This window comes from Gymnoscopelus microlampas, assembly GCF_963454915.1.
Source record: "Gymnoscopelus microlampas genome assembly, chromosome: 9".
Taxonomy (NCBI): domain Eukaryota; kingdom Metazoa; phylum Chordata; class Actinopteri; order Myctophiformes; family Myctophidae; genus Gymnoscopelus; species Gymnoscopelus microlampas.
This window is the reverse complement of record NC_139946.1, coordinates 10,092,494-10,114,915: the sequence shown is the minus strand read 5'-3', so window position 1 is coordinate 10,114,915 and position 22,422 is coordinate 10,092,494. Positions and strand designations below refer to the sequence as shown.

Sequence of the window (22,422 nt, the reverse complement as noted above, 5' to 3'; positions counted from 1 at the left end):
TTGGAAATATAATTTCGGTTGATTATTTAACACCATAGAGTTAAAGGTAGGGTAATGATTTACTTAAAATAAGTGTTAAATAGCTCTCTATTCTGATAGTACTCATTGCTATAGAGTGTTTGTTCAGTAAAAGGAGTCTCCCATGTCTCTCCAGCTCTTTATTAAACAGAAAATGCGTTTTCAGTGCTCTCTCCTGATTGGCTTAAATTGCGTCACCTACCTGAAAATGTACTATATTCTGTTTACTAAAGAGCTGGAGAGACCTCTATGACCCAACAAACGCTCTGTAGCAATGATTACTATCAGAATGTAGTACTTGAACCTTTTTGCTACCTTTAGGATAACACTGACAAGCCCATTTTGACATGATGACTCATTTCCGAGCGTCGCCTACCTGCGAGTACCTGCGTGATGACGTCGTGAAACCACAGCGCCTAATTTACGCTCCACCGCAAGCCGGTGTCGCTCGCGCGTCGAAAATAGCCAATCTCCAAGCTCACCGCGCGTCGCTTCCGCTACGCTCGGTGAGCTTGGAGATTGGCTATTGCGGGCGAAGTATGCCCCCCCCCCCTTAGCCTTCACCTCCAATGGCACGCCCCTTCTCGCCTCTAGTCTTCAGGTAGGTTTAGCGACTTTACAAGTAGTTTGTAGTTAGTTCTCGGTTACTGTACATCAGTTTACTGTTTAACTACTGAGTTCTTCGTTCTTACGTGTGTGTGAGGAGTCTACTGGACGTTACTCTCCAAGTTTACAGGTGAGTTTAGTCATTGTAATAATAGCTAAGCTTTGTTGACACATTGACAAAGGGAAGGTGCGGTTGACATTAAAAATCATTTGGGGATGAACCCTTAGATACAGTGGTGGAAGAAGTGCTCACACTATGTTTTACTTAGATAAAAGTATCAATACCACATTGTAGAAACACTCTGTTACAAGTTCAGTCAGTGTTCAAAATTGACTTGAGTAAAAGTACAAAAGTATTGGCATCAAAATATACTTAAAAGTAAAAGAACTTGTTATGCAGAATGTCCTATTTCACAAGTTCAAAATGTATGCAAAGATTTTGAAAATAGCTGAACGACTTGTAGATCTGCTATTACTAATCTAAATCTACAAAGTAACTAACTAAAGTTCTCAAATAATTGTTGTAGAGTAAACGTACAATGTTTGCCTCTGAGCTGTAGTGGAGTAGAAGTAGTGAAAGTACTGAAAATTGGAAATACTCCAGTAAAGTAAAAATACCTCAACATTGTACTTAAGTACTCAGTTACTTTACACCACTGGCTAGATATCTGAGAAATCACTTTTATTGTGATTGCGTATAGCATGATCATTTCCATTGTGTATTAACATTGACAATAGTCTAATAAGGCTCAAAATTACAACCATCCTGACATGTTTGACAATGCATTCCATGACAGTGTGTGTGTGTGTGTGTGTGTGTGTGTGTGTGTGTGTGTGTGTGTGTGTGTGTGTGTGTGTGTGTGTGTGTGTGTGTGTGTGTGTGTGTGTGTGTGTTTTGATCGAATACTTTATCAGCAGTTTGCAAACAAATTACAGTTCAATACAAGGTCTGCTAAGAGGATATTAAACCCAATGGAAAGCTTGTTTCCATTGGGGTCCTGTGTACTCAAGTCATCAAAGAATGAAGTACGATTTATGCAATGATGCTAAAAGGATAACACAAAAAGCCCTCTAAGGGCTTGTTTCCTCTGTGTGTGTGTGTGTGTGTGTGTGTGTGTGTGTGTGTGTGTGTGTGTGTGTGTGTGTGTTGTGTTGTGTTGTGTTGTGTTGTGTTGTGTTGTGTATGGGAGGGGGGGGGGGGGTCATCTATGTAAGCTCGTGTGCGTGTGGGATGCTTTCAGATTAAAGGACCAATTGACTTGGCCTAGCTTACCTTACTGGTTCTGCCACACATGCAGGTTTCTGCCTGCCTGCCATAAAGTTTCACAATAGTTTCGCCTCTCCGCATTCCCAGATAGCTGCGTCTTGCCTTCCAATTGACTGCTGTTATTTGCATAGGGGGTGTTTGATGGTGAGGTGATGGTATTCATCACAATTCAAAAACAAATCTGATTGCCATTCTGTAAAGCCCACTACAGAGTTTCATCTGTTTCAACTTGAGATTTATGTTCTTATCGTAATACAGTATGTGGAGCATTATGGCTTCTGTCTGGGAAATGAAGACTCATTGATCATTTCTGAAGGGCTATCCGGCTGTATCAATCTTAATGTCAGTATTAAGTGATTAATTAAGCGAAGAATACCATACCATGACAATGACATACAATGGCACTGAGGCTAGTTGTAAAGTGAGTGTTTGTGGTATGTAAACAATGTTGAGGACATACCTTTGGTATTCCCCTAGAAGCTAAAAGAAACTGTGTAATTACAGCCACTCTGTGGGACCTGTAAACCACTGAGTGTTCCAAAACTATGGCCTTGGAGGAAGCCTTTTTGTTATTTTTGTTAACCATCGAGCAAAAATGTACAATATGTTGCAGTCACATGATGCTCAACTAGTCAGCCAGAGAAAAAGCTAGCTTGATTCATTCTCTATGAAAATATCAAGTTTGTTGTTACACCAAGCCACTGTACAATAGCTCAAAGTTTAGCTCACATTTGACATGAACAAGGGACATAAGAAGATATTTGATAAAGTAGTAAAGTAGTAGGTTTATTGCACAGCAAATACATATTGCCAATTGTCTATATAGAGGAGAATGTCATTCCTATTAAGAAGTTACTGTTTGCTACTTACTGAAGAAAGTGCACACCATCACCTCCAGCTCTCTGCTACTGGCAAATGTTTATTCTAGTAAGTGCCCAGTATCTTTAACTTTTCAAACAGGCCTGTTTGATACCTCAGTGTTTTTGGCACTGTCCCATTTCCCTCAGACCTATTAATGATTCAGTATGGCTAGTAGTGGTCCAAAGGCCAGCTGTTCCACCTAACTAAACACAAACACTTAGCCACAGTAGCCTCTTTCCTTGGATTTGTTGATTTCTTTCAAACCGGAAGACAAGTGGATTTGTTGATTTCTTTCAAACCGGAAGACAAGTTCCCTTGACGGAGATGTGATAAACAGCACCATTTGTCCACATTTGCAGTAATGTAGATACATGTATAGTTAGCTGCCTCACCCCTTTCCTCCTCCCATGCAAGTAGGGCACAAGTCAAAAGACCAACCTGTGCACTTGGTTTGGCAGGGTGCTGACGATCAGTGGCACGCAGAGTTAGGCCTAGATTGCAGCATCACACCCATGCTCTGGGCCATGCATAAAATGTGTGCCATGTAGAGTAGATAAAATCACAGTTCCCAGTATAGCTAAATTGCGGTTTCCTGGTCCCATAACACAGTGAGTGTGTGGGTCTGTTAGTTAGGGAACCCAGGAACCTTTACTCAGGGCTCTGGTGTAGCAAACACTGTCGTCAATTATTAACGGCCCAGTATTCTCATTCCCCCCTGCGTAACCATAGTGCCGAGCTGAACTAAACCCAGGCAGCAGCTTGAGACCTGCTGCTGCCCTGTGGGAAAGACCAGTACCTAAACAAACTGCTCACATGCACACAGACACACACACTGAGGACTGGCAGTGAAAGCCAGCGGACCTTTTTGACTTCATGATCCCATCCAAAACACGTTTGAGGATACCGTTGGAATATGGATTAATGGCCTACAGTAGCTGCCGGGAACAGACAAGAAGCTTGTTTTTAACTGGTTCATAGGGTTTTTGTTTTTTTGTTTCTCTTTGCTGTTATCTTGCCTCTTTGGAGAATATTTCTTTCCAGGACTATATAAAGTTGTAGCGACCATATCCTGCTGAGACCTTGACTACAAAGACACTCTATTTCTTTGACTGACTCCAGGTTGCTCTGGAGATAGTGTTGTGTGTATCTGTGTGAAGTAAGACCTGGGGTGACTCTGTTGGTCACCACACCAGGGTTTTTTGTTTCGTTTTGTTTTTCACTAAAAAGGGAGTTAACCCTGCTCGTATCATCATGAATCTGACTCAACGAATGAAACTGATGAAGCATTTTGGCTCCCTGCCCCCAGAGCCTCCACCACCACTACTGGTAGTACCTGTAAGTGGATTGATCTTCATGCTGTGCTGTACTTGACTATCTCAAGCTTACCGTACTTTGTGGGCGACTACATTGTCATGTAGATTATCACTAGGAAGGGAGTCTTCCCTGCAATCTGCGCTTTTTTTAAAGTTTGCTGACCAAGCTGTAGCTTGCTTTTTGTTTTTGTACCTCACTTCAGAGAAACAAGGAGTGGTGAAGTTTTTTTTGTTTTTCAAGAAGTTACCTCTGCCAACAGTAACAATGATAATGACATCACCTTCTCTCAATGACAGCGTTTGAATTTGCCCGTCCCTTTGAGCAGTGTACAGAGCATTTCCCATAGTTGTATCTGTTTAAGTCTTATATGATCTCCTATTATTTGACTGGTTTATGATTACCTATTTTATCTCACTTAACGTGTTTCACCTTTTCAAGTCGATGAGGGAGGGGGGCGGGGGGGATTATGCATGACAGGGTGGTACCACCTTAAGTCCCCGGCAATAAAGGGCAATAGAAAGTCCTCTGCCTGTATGAGGGAGGAGCCCTCCAGCTGGGTTTTCGGCTACGGTAGGTGTTTTGTTTCTCCCCTTCCTAACAGAAGAACACCACAGCCAGACACATTAGATATTGATAACCTCAGGGAGATCGGGTGTCAGCTGGACAGCGGCCAACACAGGGTCATCTACACACAGTTGATCTGACGAGGAAGTAATCGGAGCTGGGGAAAAAGTGTGGGATCTTTGATTTTGCCGAGACGTCCGGTTGCAATGTTGCCATATGGAATATAAAGAAGTGCCTGTTTACTGAGTGGAGGAGGCCGCAGGTGTGCTGCTAGGCTTAGTGATCCCAGTGGGGAACATGGAAGTGAGGTTCAAAGAACAAGTGGTGAGTGGGAAGCTAACAATACAAACATTTATGGTCTACTGTTCTATGTCGAAGTGCTTGAAAATTAAAAGGTGTGATGATGAGAGGTGGATGTTTACATTCTAGCTGTTTATTGCTTCACCCATCTGAAACACTGCAAAATCCTGAGTGTCAGTTAACTCTCAGAGTATATACTGTACTGTAACAATGGACTAAGGATTTTGCAGTGTAGGTTCTAGCTGGTAGATAAACATTCTCTTCATAGAATGCCTACAACAAGGCCTCCACCCACCATACCATGGGCAGCAACACTCACTTCCTGTTTTCACCTGGCATTTGTTTACTGACACTGACAGGTATTGTTCCTGTTTGATTTCATTGTAACACTCAATGGACTATTACAGGGAGCGTTGTCGTATGTGCCACAACCCTGACTTTAAGGATAATTTCAATATAATACATATTCATTGTGTGCAATTGTCCAAAAGCCTGGTTTGTTGTTGGAAATCTCAGCTTATTTTCAGGAACAAATCTCCAAGGCTGATTTGCATGGTTCATTATCATTCATTGTTTCTCCTATTTCAATGGAATCGATGTTATCTATTTTGCGCTCTTGGTGTGAATTTTGACAAAATCATTCCTTTCCCTACAGATAAAGTCTGTGTGTTGTATCCTAAACTAAGGTTGTGTATACTAAATCATAGCTTTTGTATTAAAAGGAACGTAACTGTTCTTTTAGTGTCCTCTGTCTTTGCTCTGTGTTGAGAAAGACTGTTACTGTATGTGGAGGCTCCCACTGGCCACTACACCTTCAGTAGGCACTGGGATAAAGCCACGTTTATGGCTGTCTGAGGTGTGTAGTCATGTGCATTGGACGTTCCAGTGCATTTGAGTGCATGTCGATAAATGTTCTATTTGGAACCTTTATCATCCAGGCCCGGGATGGGTCAGATGAACACTGTCACTGGTTTTTACCTCCCCAGGAACTGGTGTGATAAAGTTTACAATTTTGAACCTTTATCAAACCACGGTTGGTCGGTTTTCATCTTGCTGTACACACATTAGCTTACAACAGTAATAGCAAACGGTACGTCATATATACCAATGTCAGTGACCACGGCCAGCTCTCATGTTAGAAATTACTAGCCCTATGTCCTTGTCAGACATTTTTCCCTACCATGTTCTGGTTCATCATTAACTTGGTCAAACAAACAGTCTACTGTTCACAGGTCACATACAGTGTTCCTGTGCTGCTGTTCCTGCTTGTAAGAGTCTGTGTTTACCTTGCTGATGTAAATGTGTGTCACTGCGTTCCACTCCCTACTCATATTATATGCCCTACATGTCTTCCTTATACCCTTGCTATTTGAATAGACCGGCATGTGCTGTGTAATAATTGGTATACAACAGAACCATTTTGTGCTTCAGAGTAGGTTAGCTGGCTTTACCAGTTTTGTTCCAATATCTTTGTCCAGGAAACCCTTTCTGCGGCTGACATATATTACATACTGTATATGGCCTGCTTGCTTGTTGTTTGGTTTTGAAATGAACTGGAATGTTGGAAATGGGAGTCATGATTGGTATGTCAGTGCAGCAAAACAAATAAGACAGCGTCTGTCTCTAGGTTGGTCTGCGCTTCATGTTAGACTACACCACTGACTGAAAATAAATCTATTATGTGTTTGTGTGTGTGTTAGCTCAGCAAATGGTTACGGTATACTGTTCAGAATAACAAAAGACTGTTAACTGAAAGCAGTTGACTATCTACAAACACTCTACCGTTTCACCAGCTCCTGGGGCCAAGTGTGAGTGTACTGTTTACAGAACGGGAAGGACAGAGATATACACGGTGTACTGTGTAGAACAGTCACAGAGTCTCTGTTTTAGCGGGAGAGGAGGGAGTCACTTCAGTTCTATACGCTCTGTTTCTGTGCACCAGTTCACTGAACAACCCCCCGGTGTCATATGTCATTGCCACCACAGGGACATTAGGGGTGAGAGAGAGAGAGAGAGGGAGGGAGCGTACACACATTCCCACTTTCCAGGAAGCCCCTCCCCCATACCTGTCAGACAGGAATGAGACAGGTGAGTGCATGCTTAGTGTCATACACTCCTGCCCCTTGCTCAGCTGTTGTGACTCTGTAAGGACCGTCTTGGACTCTGCTGTTCTGACTCTGTAAGGACTTGGACTCTGCTGTTCTGACTTTAAGGGCTTGGACACTCTGCCAGATGTTGATGTTGTGTTTGCGAACTATTCTTTAGTTGACATATTGCTTCATATTGTTAATGTGAGAGCTTCATATGGGATTCAGCCAGTAGTTGAGTATTATGGCTGCATGACTTTTGGCGTCTCATCATTTCTGTGCTGTCATTTCAGAAACCAGGCATGGAGGAGCTGACAATATGGGAGCAACATACAATAACGCTGAACAAAGTAAGTAGGCATATCTCTCTCTATCATTCACTGATATGTAGGTTTTGACTTTTATTTTGACCAAAAGCTTCAACGCAAAAGGTGAAAGTCAAGTAGTCTCAGTTATAGCCAGACAATCAGAGATTTCCGCCTACTAGGGCCTAGTGTTACGTATGGGTAAATCTAAATATTTAATTATGGGCTAAAACCAGGGAAAACCAATGCTAAGAAACCTATGCCCACTGCTTTGAAAACGAGTCCTGATACTGTTCTATCCCCATATGAAGGGCCGTCCTAAAGTTTTTGCATTACAGTAGGTCTGCTATGCTGTTAGATCTCTCCAGATGTATCAGTAGGTGGAGATCTCTGATCGTCTGGCTAAGCGAGACTTAAGTTCATAGGTACTTGAACTGGTTGTTTTTTTAAAGAATGTATTGTTAAAGCTTTTGTGGGGGGTTGAGTTTCACTGGGCTTCAGAACTATCAGTTTCACTGTGCACAGCAAATTCCTCAGTGTTAATTGAACTGTTAGGGGGACAGAGGGTCCATTTTACACTGTGGGTTAAATTAAGGGGGAAGGAATTCACAGAGACACACCCTGCTACACTATAGCACCTGCCTACTGGCTCAGGTGATACAGTTCAGTGCTGATGGAATGTACTCTTTTTCTCCTATCTCTCTCCCACACATGCGCTCTCCCCCGCTCCACTCTGACACCCTCTCTTTTCCCATATTACAATTTACAAATTATCTCTCTCTCTCATTTGCCCCGTCACCTTTTCCCCTTTATTCTGCCATCCCTCTTTCTCTTATGTCTTGCTTTGTTTGTCTCTTTCTTTATCTCCATCTCCTCGTTTCTTAATTCCAGGATTCAAAGTTTGGGTTTGGCTTTGCCCTATCAGGAGGCCGGGACAAGCCCAACCCTGACACTGGGGACACGGCTATAGTGATCTCGGACGTGCTGCCTAATGGACCAGCAATGGGAAGGCTGTTGTGAGTTCATTACTATTGCACTGAAATTACTTCAGGCCTTATCATGACTATTTGCATTCACTGACCCACATGCATGAATAAAGATGCCTGAAGGGACAAAAAATACTAAACACACACACACACACACACACACACACACACACACACACACACACACACACACACACACACACACACACACACACACACACACACACACACTCATTTATATATACGTGTGTGTGTGTGTGTGTGTGTGTGTGTGTGTGTGTGTGTGTGTGTGTACAGTATATATACACACACACACACACACACACACACACACACACACACACACACACACACACACACACACACATATATTCAGTTTCTCACAGTACACATGTTATCACATTGACAATGTTGTGCCTCTACCCTATAGCACCAAAGATCAAGTCGTCATGGTCAATGGAGTGTCTATGGAAAACGTCCACTCTAACTTCACTATTCAGAACCTCAAGTCATGTGGCAAGACAGCCAACGTAGTGAGTAGACCCCCTTCTACCTCATTGTTGTTTGTTCTCTGTAGTGTTGATTTTGGAGTTTTGATCATTATGTTCTTTCCGACATTAATGATGAAGTATGCAGTTTAAACACTTAAAGGTGCCTATACAACGCATTGGAAAACCCCCATAACATTCAGCTGTACCCTAACACTCCATCTCTCTGCCACACATTCTTTCTCTCTGTCTGTCTGTTGCCCTCTCTGCAGACTGTGAAGCGTCCTCGTAAGATCCAAATCCCAGCAACCACCTCTAGGCCGACTCGGGCCGCTTCTCACTCCAACCTGCTTGAACAGGACGCTCCCATTCGACGTCCACGACGCTACTCAGACGGCAGCGACAAGGGCAGAGACTCTGACCGCTACCGCTACCGCGCACGCAGCTCCTCCCCGGATCGCAACGGACACACGCTGCCCCTCGTGTCGTCAGGGTACAAGAGACTGCCACGCCAGGACGTAGCAGAAAAGCCCATCAGAGCCACCCTAATTAAGAAGAAACTCACAGATGGTAAGCAGAAATGAGCCGAGAGAGGATTTCAAGTCTAAAATCCTTATGCTGTTTGGAAGCACCTTGAAATCATATTGGTGTTTCTTGTTGTCTTCCTGTGTCTGCAGAATATGGACTAAAGCTGGGCAGTCAGATCTTCATTAAACACATGACAGAAACTGGCCTGGCTGCCAAAGAAGGCACATTGCAAGAGGGAGACCTTATTCTCAAGGTGAGAATAACGAATCTGGCTCTCAGATGATAGTAGTCAGGATATTTGCGTTGGTGCATCAATATAAAGGGGACAATAAAGGATAATAAAATAATATTGTAGCAGCCTGGATCATAACAATTATTGTTTTTCTTTTTTGTTGTATGACTGTGAAAATACATTATTTATTGTTATTTTCAATTAACGTAATTAGCCCCTATATTCCCTGTGTTCAGATAAATGGCATGACAACAGAGAACCTGTCGCTGCTGGAGACCAAGCACCTGGTGGAGAAGAGCAGGGGCAAACTGACCATGATGGTTCTCAGGGATGACCGCAAGTTCCTGGTCAGCATTCCAGAGGTGGAGGACAGTGCCCCCAACAGCGAGGAGGACCGCCACAAAAACAGCAGCTCTGAGCTGGAGGGTGAGTGGAGAAACCGAGGGAGACGTGTGTGCTGTGCAGTAATTTGACACGGTGAAGGGGTCTGAACGAGTGAAGATGGATAAAGAGTGACGCAAAGAATGATAACGGAATTATCTGGGATATTGTTGTCAAATACCAATGTCTGATGTCATCTTAAAGCACAATGCCCATCTTTCTCCTGTCAGACATTTCAGACCTGGACACAGACGTTCCTTCTCCTAGAGACAGAGTGTCCCGCCCCCCCACCAGAGAGAAACGGACACGCAGGTACACACACACACACACACACACACACACACACACACACACACACACACACACACACACACACACACACACACACACACACACACACACACACACACACACACACACACACACACACACACACTCTCTCCCCACAGATGCAGTATTTGGTTACTCACTCTATCCTGGTCATAATTTGTGCTGGACACAAGAAGCTTCTATGAATTAGATTATTGAATGATGTAATGTCTTTCACATCACAGACATTATGCTTGTCTTGCTCGCCATCTCTGTTGTTCTCTGGTATTATCAGGTTCTCGCCTCACCTTGCTATCTGTACGTTTCTAAGAATAGAAGGATGGCTTTTCTCATCTCTGCCTATCTTTAAATCCAGAACCAGAGCTGAACCACCTCCTCCAGCCAAGTCCCGTGACTCATCCCCGGTGCGCTCCACCCTGACCCGGCCTCCCGCCAAGGCCTACCCTCCTCGCAGAGGTCAGTCCTGCTGAGAATAGCGCTCTTCTAACAGATCCAGGCTCAGTTGATTCATTACACGCTCAAAAAACAAACAGGTTCTCACATAACCAAACCAAAGATGGCACCCCCAGAAGCTTAGAAATATTAACGGGGACAGCCCGTCGACATAAACAATATTGATGACACAGAGCTGTGTTTTCACGGGAGTCTAAATGGGAAATGACTGTAACCAAAGCTCTGACGTCTACTGTGTGAGCAGAGCTGGTTTGTTTGTCTAAAGCAGCTGGAAATCACATTGAGGGCCCTATTTTTGCTTACCCATTATCCCTAAACTTCTTTGACATTTTTTACTAATTTTTAAAACATTTTCAAATAGTTCAACTAGCCGATCTACATCGACACGTTGTGAGCTTGTAGATTGGCTATTTGAACTATTTGAAAATGTTTTTAAAAATAGTAAAACATGGCAAAGAGGTTTAGGGATAATGGGTAAGGCACTGGTGAAAATAGGGCCCTGAGAAAGAATATTATTCCCAAAAATTGCAGGCAGTATAGGGAGGACTGGTGTAAATACATAACGATATCTGTTGTAAAAGAACGTAGTTGATGATTTTACTGTTGATCTTGCTTCTCCAGTCCCCTCAGAGTCTGAGTCCGATCACAGTGCCTCCCCACCTCCTGCCAGGAGAGACACTCTTGACACCAGGGACCACTCCAATAAATACAGGTCAGTGAGGAAAAACTATTTGTGTTTCTTTGTATTCAATCATGCCACTTTATACATCGACTTCACTTTCATGCACTTTCATCTTAAAATATGTGTCATGAAGGTATCTATATTGCATAAATATGGGCTTCATAGAAAGAGTTATTCATCTTTCATTCCAGAAGTATGTCAGGAGTCTCCACCCTCCCCAACCCCCGAGCCTCTCCTGCGGCCCACAGCTGGACCGCCCCACGCCCCTCCTCCAGTGCCTCCCGGGCGTCCCGGCCCCGTAAGCCTGTGTCGGAGTCGGACTCGGACCGGAGTGCTTCCCCTCCCCCGCGGAGAGAGAGCCCACGGCATGATTCCAGATACAAGTAAGCACAGCAATGCATAGTAGATTCTCTCTTGTTTCCACTCAGTAATCTTTCAATTGTTGATCCATTCCTGATTCTTCACACTTGCTTGAAATGCTAGCAATTTACTATGTGTGAACGTGCACAGATTATGCCGACATTCAAGATGATTTTAGAACCGGCAATACCTTGTCAAAATGCCTGCATTGTTATTGTAACATATACTGCTATAGTAGTGTAAATACAGCTTAACTTAATCCCCCCCCCCCCCCCCCCCCCACAGAGTTCTTCCTGACCTGCCCCACCCTGGAATGAGAACTGCTTCCCCCATCAATGTTCGCCAAGACACACTTCGGCGTGTCAACTCTCCTGTTAGAGCCGCACCCCCAGGTCAATACACACACACACACACACACACACACACACACACACACACACACACACACACACACACACACACACACACACACACACACACACACACACACACACACACACACACACACACACACACACACCCCAGTCTAACCTCATACCCCCAAGCTCTGTATACACATAAACCATATCCTGAGGCCGCAAAACAGTTTAAATTAACATGTTTGAAGTCCTTCTGAACTGGAGGTGCTGGTTATGATATGGTAACAACTCAGCAGTACCTACCACCAATTCATCTATGGTCAGAGCCTAACCTTAAAGCTAATGTACCACACACTGCTAACATTAACATTAAAGCCACCACATGATGATAACATTAACATTAAAACTACCACATTGATTCTCTCTGTCAATCCCTAGACTCTGAGTCGGAGTCAGACGGCAGTTCCGGACCCCCCCAGAGGCAGGGCACCCCCCACAGCCAAGACTCCCGATACAGGTATAGATGAGGATCCCACTGTCACATCTTCCTAGCCCCTCCCCCCTCAACAAGATCCCCCGGACTGGGACATTGAGAAAACGATGCATGTTATGCATGTCTTCATTAGCTAATCATAGCTTACCATTAAGCTTTTTTTTTTATTAACTCTCTGTCTTGTGATTTTAATTGATTTGGTTATTTTGTGTTTGTAGAATCCTAGTCTTTAGTTGTATTTGATTTGTGTGTTGTTGTTGTTGTTTTTTGACCGTGTACCGCGTGATACCTTTTTTTTATTTGTATTTTTGATTGAAGTTGTGTTTGATTTGTTAAGCAATGAAATAAAAATGACTTACACTGAGCATGTCCTTATGTTGATGTTCCAGAGGAAACCTCAATCCCTGATTTCAAAACAGCCTGATAACAAAACAATACCCCATATCAATTCCGAGTAAAGATAGCATGTTCAGCCTGGTGGCTCAAACAGTTAATGCACTTCTTGTGAAGTTGCGGGGACCCGGGTTCAAATCAGACTCCCGCCGTCATGTCTCGTGTGTCTCCCCTATCTCTCTTCTGACAGCTTCCTGTCTCTTTACACTCTTATATCTCATAAATGAATAAAAGTGTCAACAAAGATAAGATGGCATGTTTTGTATAACACTTGATCATCAGTTGACATTTGGCTGAAAGTTTTTAGACCTAGTACTGTAAGAAGGCCAGGTCAAGCGGGACCCACATTGCCGAATGAATTGATCCCTTGCTTTTTGTTGATACACTGTGATCACTTTTAACGCATGTTAACCGCCAAAGAGAGAGCTACCCCCCAGAGAAGCTAAGGTGAATATTCAATATTCCACCTCTTCCTATCATCAATAATCATCATATTAGCCACGCGACCCCCCCTCTCCAAACGTAACTGAGATTTGTTGTCTTCCTCCTCCCTCACTCCCGCCTCCCTCTCTTCTCTTCCAGAGTCCTCCCGGATGTTTCCCAGCCTACCCAGGTGGAGCCCCCACGCTGGAGGGCACCCAGTGTAACAGCCAGCATTCCACCACAGAAAGGTTTGTGTGTGTGTGTGTGTGTGTTTGGGTGGGTGAGTGGGTGCATGCATGAATAGATGAAATGAATATGAGATGAGTGTACAAAGTGAGTGTTGAAAGTGTATTGAAGGTGCATATTTCTGTACACAGCTCACTCAGATTCAGAGTCGGAGGCCAGCTATGCAGCTGTCCCGCGCAGGGACTCCTCAGACAGTGGGCACTTGAAACCAGCCACGAACAGATACAGGTATGGCTGACAGGACAACACGAGTGTGGTTTGAGCATGGTGCTGTGATGTCACTGAAAATATATATTAAAACCAGGTGCAGATGGCCCGACCAGACACTGAGCCCGTAGCATGCAATCCCATATCCAAACAATTGCACACAACTCCAGTTGTGTAAAAAATAATGCATTTGACCAAAGGTCCTTGATGTTGCGTTTCAAAGAAATAAAGTTCTTTTTTTTAGGTCACTGTCTCAGTGCAGATACAGTATATGCAAAGATATATCGAGGCAGGATGTTAGACTGGTTTATCTGCTTAAGACACAGATGAGTGTTGTCTCAACTCAAACAACTCTGTACACACACATTATGACCTGAAACTCCCTGCAAGGGATTACATTGAGCCTTTCTTTTTAACTAGGCCTTTGTGTGTTTTTAAACTTGAAACGTTTGACTTTGTGTCAAATATAAAGTGTGTTATAAATCAAATATTATCAAAATGATCAAAATTATATAGCACTGTTATACAAAAGTATTATAACACAAAGTATGGGGTATATCACCCAGAACAAAATCAATTTGCTAATACTCTAGAGTCCTCTATTATCACATATCTAAAATATGTCAAAGGAGTTTAATGACAGGGTTGTTTCTTGGTATCCCCCTCCCAGAGTCCTTTCGGAGACGGGGTCTTCTCCACCCTCAGTGAAACAGGAGCCTCCTCGACCAGTCCTGCCGCCCAACAAACCACCTCCAGATGGTCGGTATACAGTACACCATTAACTGTTTGTCCTATCCTCTCTCACACTCTCTTACCCTCCCTTCCTCAAACATTCATGCATACACGTATGCCTGCACAGAAATGTGTTGTTTCTTTCACATTTGTATCTGTAATTAATATCCATTGTTAACTTTAAAGCACTTTGTGACAAATCTGTTTGCTAAAATCTAGCTTTACAAACATTTACGTTTGTAACCTTGTAAGTTACTTGTTTAGTGGTTCTTGTTTTTACTAGTTAACAAATTATGCAGCAATAATTTGGCAGCAGCAGAATTGTTAGAGCTGGCGTTAAAGGAAAGGGACCACCACGAGAACACTGGCTTTTATTGCATTTTGTTTCACCAACTCGCTCTGTGTGCCCTATCCGGTCTACATACTTCACCAAATAAAGGAGAAGAGGGACATAATATTTATTTGCCAATTGGATATGGTCATATGATGAATATTGCTCACACACCTACATCAGGAACGACATATCCATGCCGATGCTGCTAATAAGGGTCAATTTTTACAACCAGCGTTAACAGCCAACACTGAGGGTTGCGATGTATATGCTGGAGTTATACCTGACTGTGTAACTTTGTCCTATTCAGACTCGTCAGAGTCAGACCAGCTGTCACATCTTAGGAGGTCTGGGAGCTCAGGACGGGAGAGCAACCACAGGTAAGTGACCCTGAGTAACGTCACTGATCATTAACTATTACACTTAAATAAACAGTTATGGTAAGAATTACACAGAAAAATCCTCTTACAAATGGACAAATTAACACAATGATTTTACTGTGAATCTAAAGTATAATAAAATGTCCCTTTTTTATAGAAAATATTTATGTTATATTCTGAATGTGTATTCAGATTATGTTATGTTCTCTCCTGCAGCATTCCCAGAGCTACTAATGGAACTGGCACAATAAGGTCAGGGATTTCAGTGAAGAATAACCCTCCAGCTTACTGTGAGTATCTGTTTGGTCTATGAAACCTTTGCAGTGCTTTCTGATTTACCTGTGTTTGGCTGAAGATTCTAAACGGTTTGAAATCTCCTTTAGCCAAGACAGTAGAAGAGCCCATCTACTCTTTACCGCCAGACTCCTACCCTACACCGAATCTGGGGTAAGTAACCTTCATTTGCAAATGGTTATAGATATGTTATACATTGTTATACGTTGAGGATTTTACTTTGTAGGTGTGGCTATAAATGTATTCTGTTATTTCTTATGCAATTAAAGGTAGGGTAAGTGATTTACTTTGGTTAAAATAAGTGTTAAATAGCTCTACATTCTGATAGTATCAGAATATAGTACTTTAACCTTTTTAACAAAAAGCTTACCTTACCTTTTAATATGATATTGTTATAATAAACCAGCTTTATTTCCTCTCCACCCTCTTTTTCTCTGCCCGTCACTCTCTCTCTCTTTCTGTGTCTCACATTTCCAGGTACAGCTCAGATCGGAAGGCGGTGTCGTTTACGAAAGAGGGCAGTGTGGGTCTGAGGTTGGTTGGTGGCAATGACGTTGGCATCTTTGTTGGGGGGGTTCAGCCCAACAGCCCTGCCTACGATCAGGGCATGAAGGAAGGAGACCAGATCATGCAGGTGACATACACATTTGAGTTATTTTTCGTTATTTACACATGATGTTCCACTGCAGAGGACAAGGGCCAGCGGCACAGCATAGCCCTGATAACAAAGTTAACCCTAGTGTCCCAATTTTGGCATGTCATAATAAGTGTAGTGTACATTCTGCTCACTGTGAGCTTTTAGAGTGGCTATTTTGGGGTAAGGTATTTGGTGTAGAGCGGAAAAGGACAGGGAAACAGGCATAGACCCCTGGGGAAACACAGTCAATGAAGTATATATGGTTTAAGTGGTTATGTTTTACTGTGGCCAGAGACTGATGATGTCTAGAAAGTGCTAGGCAAATAAATAAGAAGGAATTATCAGATTGTCTTTAATAGTACTATCTCACACATTATTGATGAGCTGATTATTTATCCTCAACAAGTGTGTGCTTGTTTCTGTATAGGTGAATAAAATAGACTTTGGCCATTTCACACGAGAGGAGGCTGCCAACTTCCTCCTTAACATCAAGAGAGGGGAGCAGGTGGAAATCCGCACACAGAACAAGATGGATCGTAAGTATCGTTACAGTACAAAGATTTCTCACAGATACTATATCTGTGTCTTTACTATAGGGCTGGGTAAAAGGAAATGAAACAATTCAGTACAAACAATATTTTGTAATGAAATGAATGACTCACATTTTTTTTAAAGAACTCAATTGTTATTATGGAAATCAACGTATTGTCAATTGTTTATATCTAAAGAAACAGATGGCATTAGACATTTAAGGGATTTTAGCATCTACAAATCTCTTCTTCTGCCTAACGTAATAATTGTCATTTCACAGTTTACAAGAAGATCCTCAAGTCTAGCCTGGGAGACAATTTCTACATTCGGACTCACTTTGACCATGAGGCGGAAGGCAACATCGGCCTGAGCTTCACCAGAGGAGAGGTGTTCAGGGTGGTGGACACAATGCACCGTGGAAAACTGGGAAACTGGCTAGCCATCCGTATGGGCCATGACCTGCATGAAATGGATAAAGGCACCATCCCCAACCAAGCCAGGTCAGAGGGACATGGAGAAGGAATAAATGACTGATCAACTTGGTTTAGTTTTAGAATATAATAATAATATATATTTTTAAGTATAAATGGAATTTCAATTGAATCTTAAATGGTAAAATGGTGCATTTATAAGACACCTTTATCCAAAGCACTTTACAAAGTGCATTAAAATATGATTGAACCAAAATTAACAACTAATTGACTAAATGCTAATATTTATATTGTGTAATTTATGTATTTACTATGCACTGCAGTGCATATTGCAAAATGCCCTGTCCTGTACTTCATTTCCATTGACTGAGTTTGCTGTACTCTTCCCCAGGGCAGAGACCTTGGCCAGCATGGAGAAGGCTCAGAGGGGCAGTGGAGACCGACAACAGGTCTCAGGACCCAGAGCTGAATTCTGGAAACTACGGGGGCTCAGAGGTGCCAAAAAGAACGTTCGCAGGAATCGTGATGACTTAATGCAACTCACCATTCAGGGCAACTTCCCAGCTTATGAGAAAGTGCTGCTCAGAGAAGGTTGGTGTTTTGTTGACTCTCTCATCCGCCTGTGTTCAAATGTCATGTAAAAAACAAACATCTTTTCTATGATGATAAACATGATGTCACTAGACAAATTGCACTGATTACTTGTTGAACTGGTTTTAATACTGTTGGAACTTGTATGTCTCCAGCCAATTTTAAAAGGCCTATTGTTATCCTGGGTCCTCTTAATGATATTGCCATGGAGAAGCTGGCCAGAGAGTTGCCTGATGAATATGAGATGGCAGGTTAGTTGTATGTTTTGTATTGTCCAATGTTATCAAATTGTTTATCAAGTTGTAACTTATGCTTCTCATCTTTGTCGATTTATATTCTTTTTCCTTTAAAACTAAAATATCAACACTGCTTTATATGATTCTTGTGCAATGACAGAAATGGTACCCCGCAGTGGAGGAGGGGACAGTGGATCTACAGTTATTAAGCTGGACACAGTGAGGAAGATAGCTGAGAAGGTGAACACTAACTGTCAGAAACATTTATCAAAGCAAGCGTTTAATCGGTTACTTGACTGGTTGATTATTAGATTGATTACATCAAGACTGTTGCAAATTGTCTGGGTGAGTGTTATTGTATATGAAGCAGAAGGGAAACCTGCTAGTCTAAATTCATTTTTATCTCCAAAACAACATGATTATATACTGACCATACTGTAAAATAATATAATCAAAAAGGTTATGTTTTGCTTGCTTCTCACTGCTTCATTCAAAACAAACAACCTATTTTCTTGGTTGTGGCATTTACGGCTGCAACTATCGATTATTTACTAATCGCTATCTATTACTTTTTTATTAATCAAATAATCAATTAAGCACCTAAAGCATTATTTTATACTTTGCCGCACAACAGCGTCTTGCAAAAATAGTGAAAACAGACGATCTACAAGCTCACAATGTGTCTCATTGCGATGCATTGAGCTTGTAGATTATTCTAATAATGAATTGATTGTAACCGATTTAAATCGATTAGTCTGATTAACTGTTGCACCCCTACATCCCTTTAACTCTCAGGACAAGCACCCCCTGCTGGACATCACTCCCACTGCAGTGGAGAGGCTAAACTACATCCAGTACCACCCAATGGTGCTGTTCCTGGACCCTCACAGCCGCAAGGAGGTGAAGGCCATGAGGCAGAGGTACAGCCCCAACTCCAACAAGAGCTCCAGGCGCCTCTATGCACAGGCCCTCAAGATGAGGAAACACTGCAGTCATCTTTTCTCAGGTAACATCATCTCATTGAATTCCTCCTGGTCAACAAGGCCAGTGTTTATCAAAAGTTTTAATTTCAAGGACCCCCCAAAGCAATGTGTCTTTTCCACGGACCCCCATCTGAAAATATTTTGTGCCAGGAACCCCCATACAAGATTTGTGTTGTTAATGGGATATTTTGAAAATGGCAGATCTACAAGCTCAGAACACGATGCGACACGTTCTGAGCTTGTAGATTGGCTATTTTCAACTGATTTTGATGCTATATGAACTCATTTTGCCTGGGACCCCTGAGGGTTGCTGGACCACACTTTGAGAACCACAGTTGTATATTGGCTATTGAAATACAATACAATGAAAGTACAATGGACCGAACTGTTTGATAAAAAGGTGCAAAATGCATTTATATCACAAAACAAAACAAAACAAATCATGACCTTTTGAATACAAGCTATAGACTAGTAGAATGTAATGATTTTCTTCCCCCTAACGTGGCTGTATACGCTGTTAGATATTGGTTACAACCTTCCGCTCTGTGGCTCCACTTATGAAACCGTCTGACATTTCCTGCTTTATTGTGAGAGTAACAGAATATATTACTAGCAGGTGATGTGTGTTTTTACACTGTATTCATGTTTTCTTTCTTCATCTCTCCCTCCCAGCACGTGTTGACCTTCAGCCCAGCTCCCATGTTTGGTATGAGATGCTAAAGGACAAGATCCGCCACCAGCAAGCCAAACCAGTCTGGGTGTCTGAGGTCGCGGTAAGATAGTCACACACGCAAACACACGTTCACTTGCTCACTGTTGTCTGGTGAAATCGCCAAACCGCCACAAGTGCAGGAATCAAGGAAACAGCTGTGTGTTTAAATTGACAGACATGCACTTTTGAAATGATATAATAGATTTTATTATGTTTTCTAGTCCCAGTGTTTTCATAGAGGACAATGTAATCCGTCATTAAAGTAAAAACAAGTTAAAACATGAGGAGTTTCTGCTGCGGCAGAGATAAATCACTTGTTAGGGAACTTAATTGCTATAACTTGCTAAATTAGTATGAATGGAAGGCTTTGTTTAATAAGTCACACGAAACTTTACTATATACATAGCACTTATTTCATTAGCCTAATGGGTGGAAAGCTTATATGAGAATATTTTTTTATCTTTAACTGTTATTCACCTGTTCACCTTTGTTATACACGCTGATGAAGTTGCGTGAAATAAAATAGTTAAGTTAAATAAAACAATAAAAATCCTGTACTTTTTTATAATGCAGTTGGAGAGTGGTGCAGAGCAGGATCTGGATACTCTGGACCAAACCCACTCAGACTACCTCAGCGCTGCCAGTGACCTGGAGGACACGGATGGAGAGGCCTTCACCGATGGAGAGCTTTACACTGATGAAGACCTGGACGAGGCCTTCCACAAAGACCAACCCATGCCGCGGCAGAGCTCCAGAGCTGCTGGAGCCGCACTAGCCCGGTCCTCTGAGCCCGCCTCGGAACGCCACAACTCCGACATGGACCCAGAGCCCGATAGTGACTCATACATGCCCAGAGAAATCCCACCTTTGATGCATGTACCAGAGCCCAGGTTGTCCCGACGTGGGGATTACAGCCCACCTCAAATCGCTGTTCCGGAGAAGGCTCTCTCTCATAGGAGCTACTCTGATTCAGATTACAGTGCCAATGAACAAGTGGCACCCACTACTCCATCAGATGGACCCCCAGATTTTATAGCCCCCGACCCCACCACTCTGAACTCAGTGGCTGAACCTCCACCTGTTGAGATGGAGCCCGAGAGTCCTCCACCCATCACTTTGTCTGTTATTGAAGAGAAACTAGAGCAGGTAAATATTACATTTATAAGACTCCAGTGATTTTAGCCGTGTGTCTTTGACTTGCTGTAGACAGAGTTTTGTAATCCTAAATGACAGGTGTATATTTACTAAATTGCTTTAAATTGGCCTTGTCCACCTTCTAGGCTCGCCTTGCAGAGCCACAAGCAGAACCAAAAGACAGGAAGTCTCCTCAGTTCCTTGTGTAAGTATTCTTTCAGAGTCCATTAGTGTAATAGTCAGACCACAATGTGATTAACGACTTACCCACAAATACTTTCTAAATTATTTAAAAAAAATACCCAATCTACATGCTCACAACGTATCGCACTGCAGAACAACAATTTTAGAATTTCTTTCCTATAATGACATGCCCAAAACTGAGATGCCAGGATTACAAGTGGTTAGAGGCAATACTGACAATACAAGACAATGTCATTGTCTATTCACAGCTTTGGCCATATATTGTATGTAAACATAGACCATTTTCCAATGAATGGCTTTATTATTACATTTTCAGTTCATTTATATTTTCCAAGTCATATAACTAAACAAAACAATAAACATGCAGTGGTATTTGGTGTTTTTAGTTGTTACCCATCTCAAACACATTTCTAATCTCTTGATTTTCTTATCGTACTGAAGTGAATAGAATCCAATGACTTCCTCGAAAACAACTAGTAAACTACAGTATGCTTTGGAAAATGGTCGGCAGTTATAGTCAATGAGCTAAAAAGGCTAGACCTCCGGTACGGTATTTTATTGGTGTGGTAATATTTCCCTCTTCCTGTTCCTTTCTGCTATAGGCTGGCTCATCACCAGGCTGTTCAAATTAGACGCACACAGATCAGAGGCAGCGACAGCTCTGAGGAAGAGGATGAGACAGATGACTTTGAATGGGGTCCGGCAACAGAACTCTAGATTTGACATTTTAAGCGCAATTTAAAGCACATTTTAAAAGTGTTCTAGAAATTGGGCCAACTTGAAACTGCACTGCAGATTGACCCGTTTCAGAATAAGAACTTTGAAGCCAACAGTACCAAGGCCATTGCTCCACTACAATGGGAACAAAAGAACAATTTCATTCCCCACTACTCTGAAGCTGTCTCTAGGATTTGAAACATTAGTAGGAACACATTTATTACATTTTTATACTGATATAAAACTTTGTTTGAAAATGTCTGTGGGCCAATCTCAGGGCCTCATTCAGGTGTGGGCTATGGGAGACCGGTATTGTTTTTATAGTGTTTGTGTACATCCATTTAGATATCAATAATATTCAGGCAGGAATGCCTGTTTTTTTTATTTTTTATTTAAATAGCTCATTTTAAATCATATTGCTATAGCATGTAACAGTTTAACAAATTCTAGTTTTATTAGAAATGGTAACATCTTATAGCTATTGATTCATCATGGAACTGCACAAGGTTTTCTTTTTACTACAATAAACTATTTTTCTTGATTTTCCTGGGTGTATTCATTTAATATTACAGTATAATATTATTATTAATAATAGCCTACATATATTGTCATACTACATCACAAGC

At 42.1% G+C, this 22,422-nt stretch overlaps 1 protein-coding gene across 4 annotated transcripts; it reads left to right on the top strand.

Annotated features, from left to right (window-relative positions):
* Positions 1–613: 613 nt before the first annotated feature.
* tjp3 (tight junction protein 3) lies at positions 614–22,337 on the top strand. Of its 4 annotated transcripts, none has more exons than XM_084067354.1 (30): positions 614–754; positions 7,311–7,367; positions 8,214–8,338; positions 8,739–8,841; positions 9,069–9,366; positions 9,474–9,577; positions 9,793–9,982; positions 10,168–10,249; positions 10,623–10,723; positions 11,342–11,432; positions 11,594–11,785; positions 12,048–12,154; positions 12,560–12,638; positions 13,590–13,678; positions 13,808–13,904; positions 14,554–14,642; positions 15,257–15,326; positions 15,543–15,616; positions 15,710–15,773; positions 16,098–16,254; positions 16,685–16,793; positions 17,069–17,288; positions 17,611–17,810; positions 17,966–18,061; positions 18,207–18,286; positions 18,842–19,052; positions 19,702–19,802; positions 20,315–20,887; positions 21,022–21,080; positions 21,682–22,337. In XM_084067354.1, exons 2-30 carry the CDS (start codon positions 7,320–7,322, stop codon positions 21,794–21,796), a joined length of 3,924 nt encoding a protein of 1,307 aa, XP_083923480.1. In that variant the 5' UTR covers positions 614–754; positions 7,311–7,319; the 3' UTR covers positions 21,797–22,337. The 4 variants fall into 4 exon arrangements, with proteins under 4 accessions (XP_083923480.1, XP_083923479.1, XP_083923481.1 ...); XM_084067353.1 differs by lacking the exon at positions 614–754 and adding an exon at positions 4,763–4,954; XM_084067355.1 differs by lacking the exon at positions 614–754 and adding an exon at positions 7,066–7,138.
* The last annotated feature ends 85 nt before the right edge of the window (positions 22,338–22,422 follow it).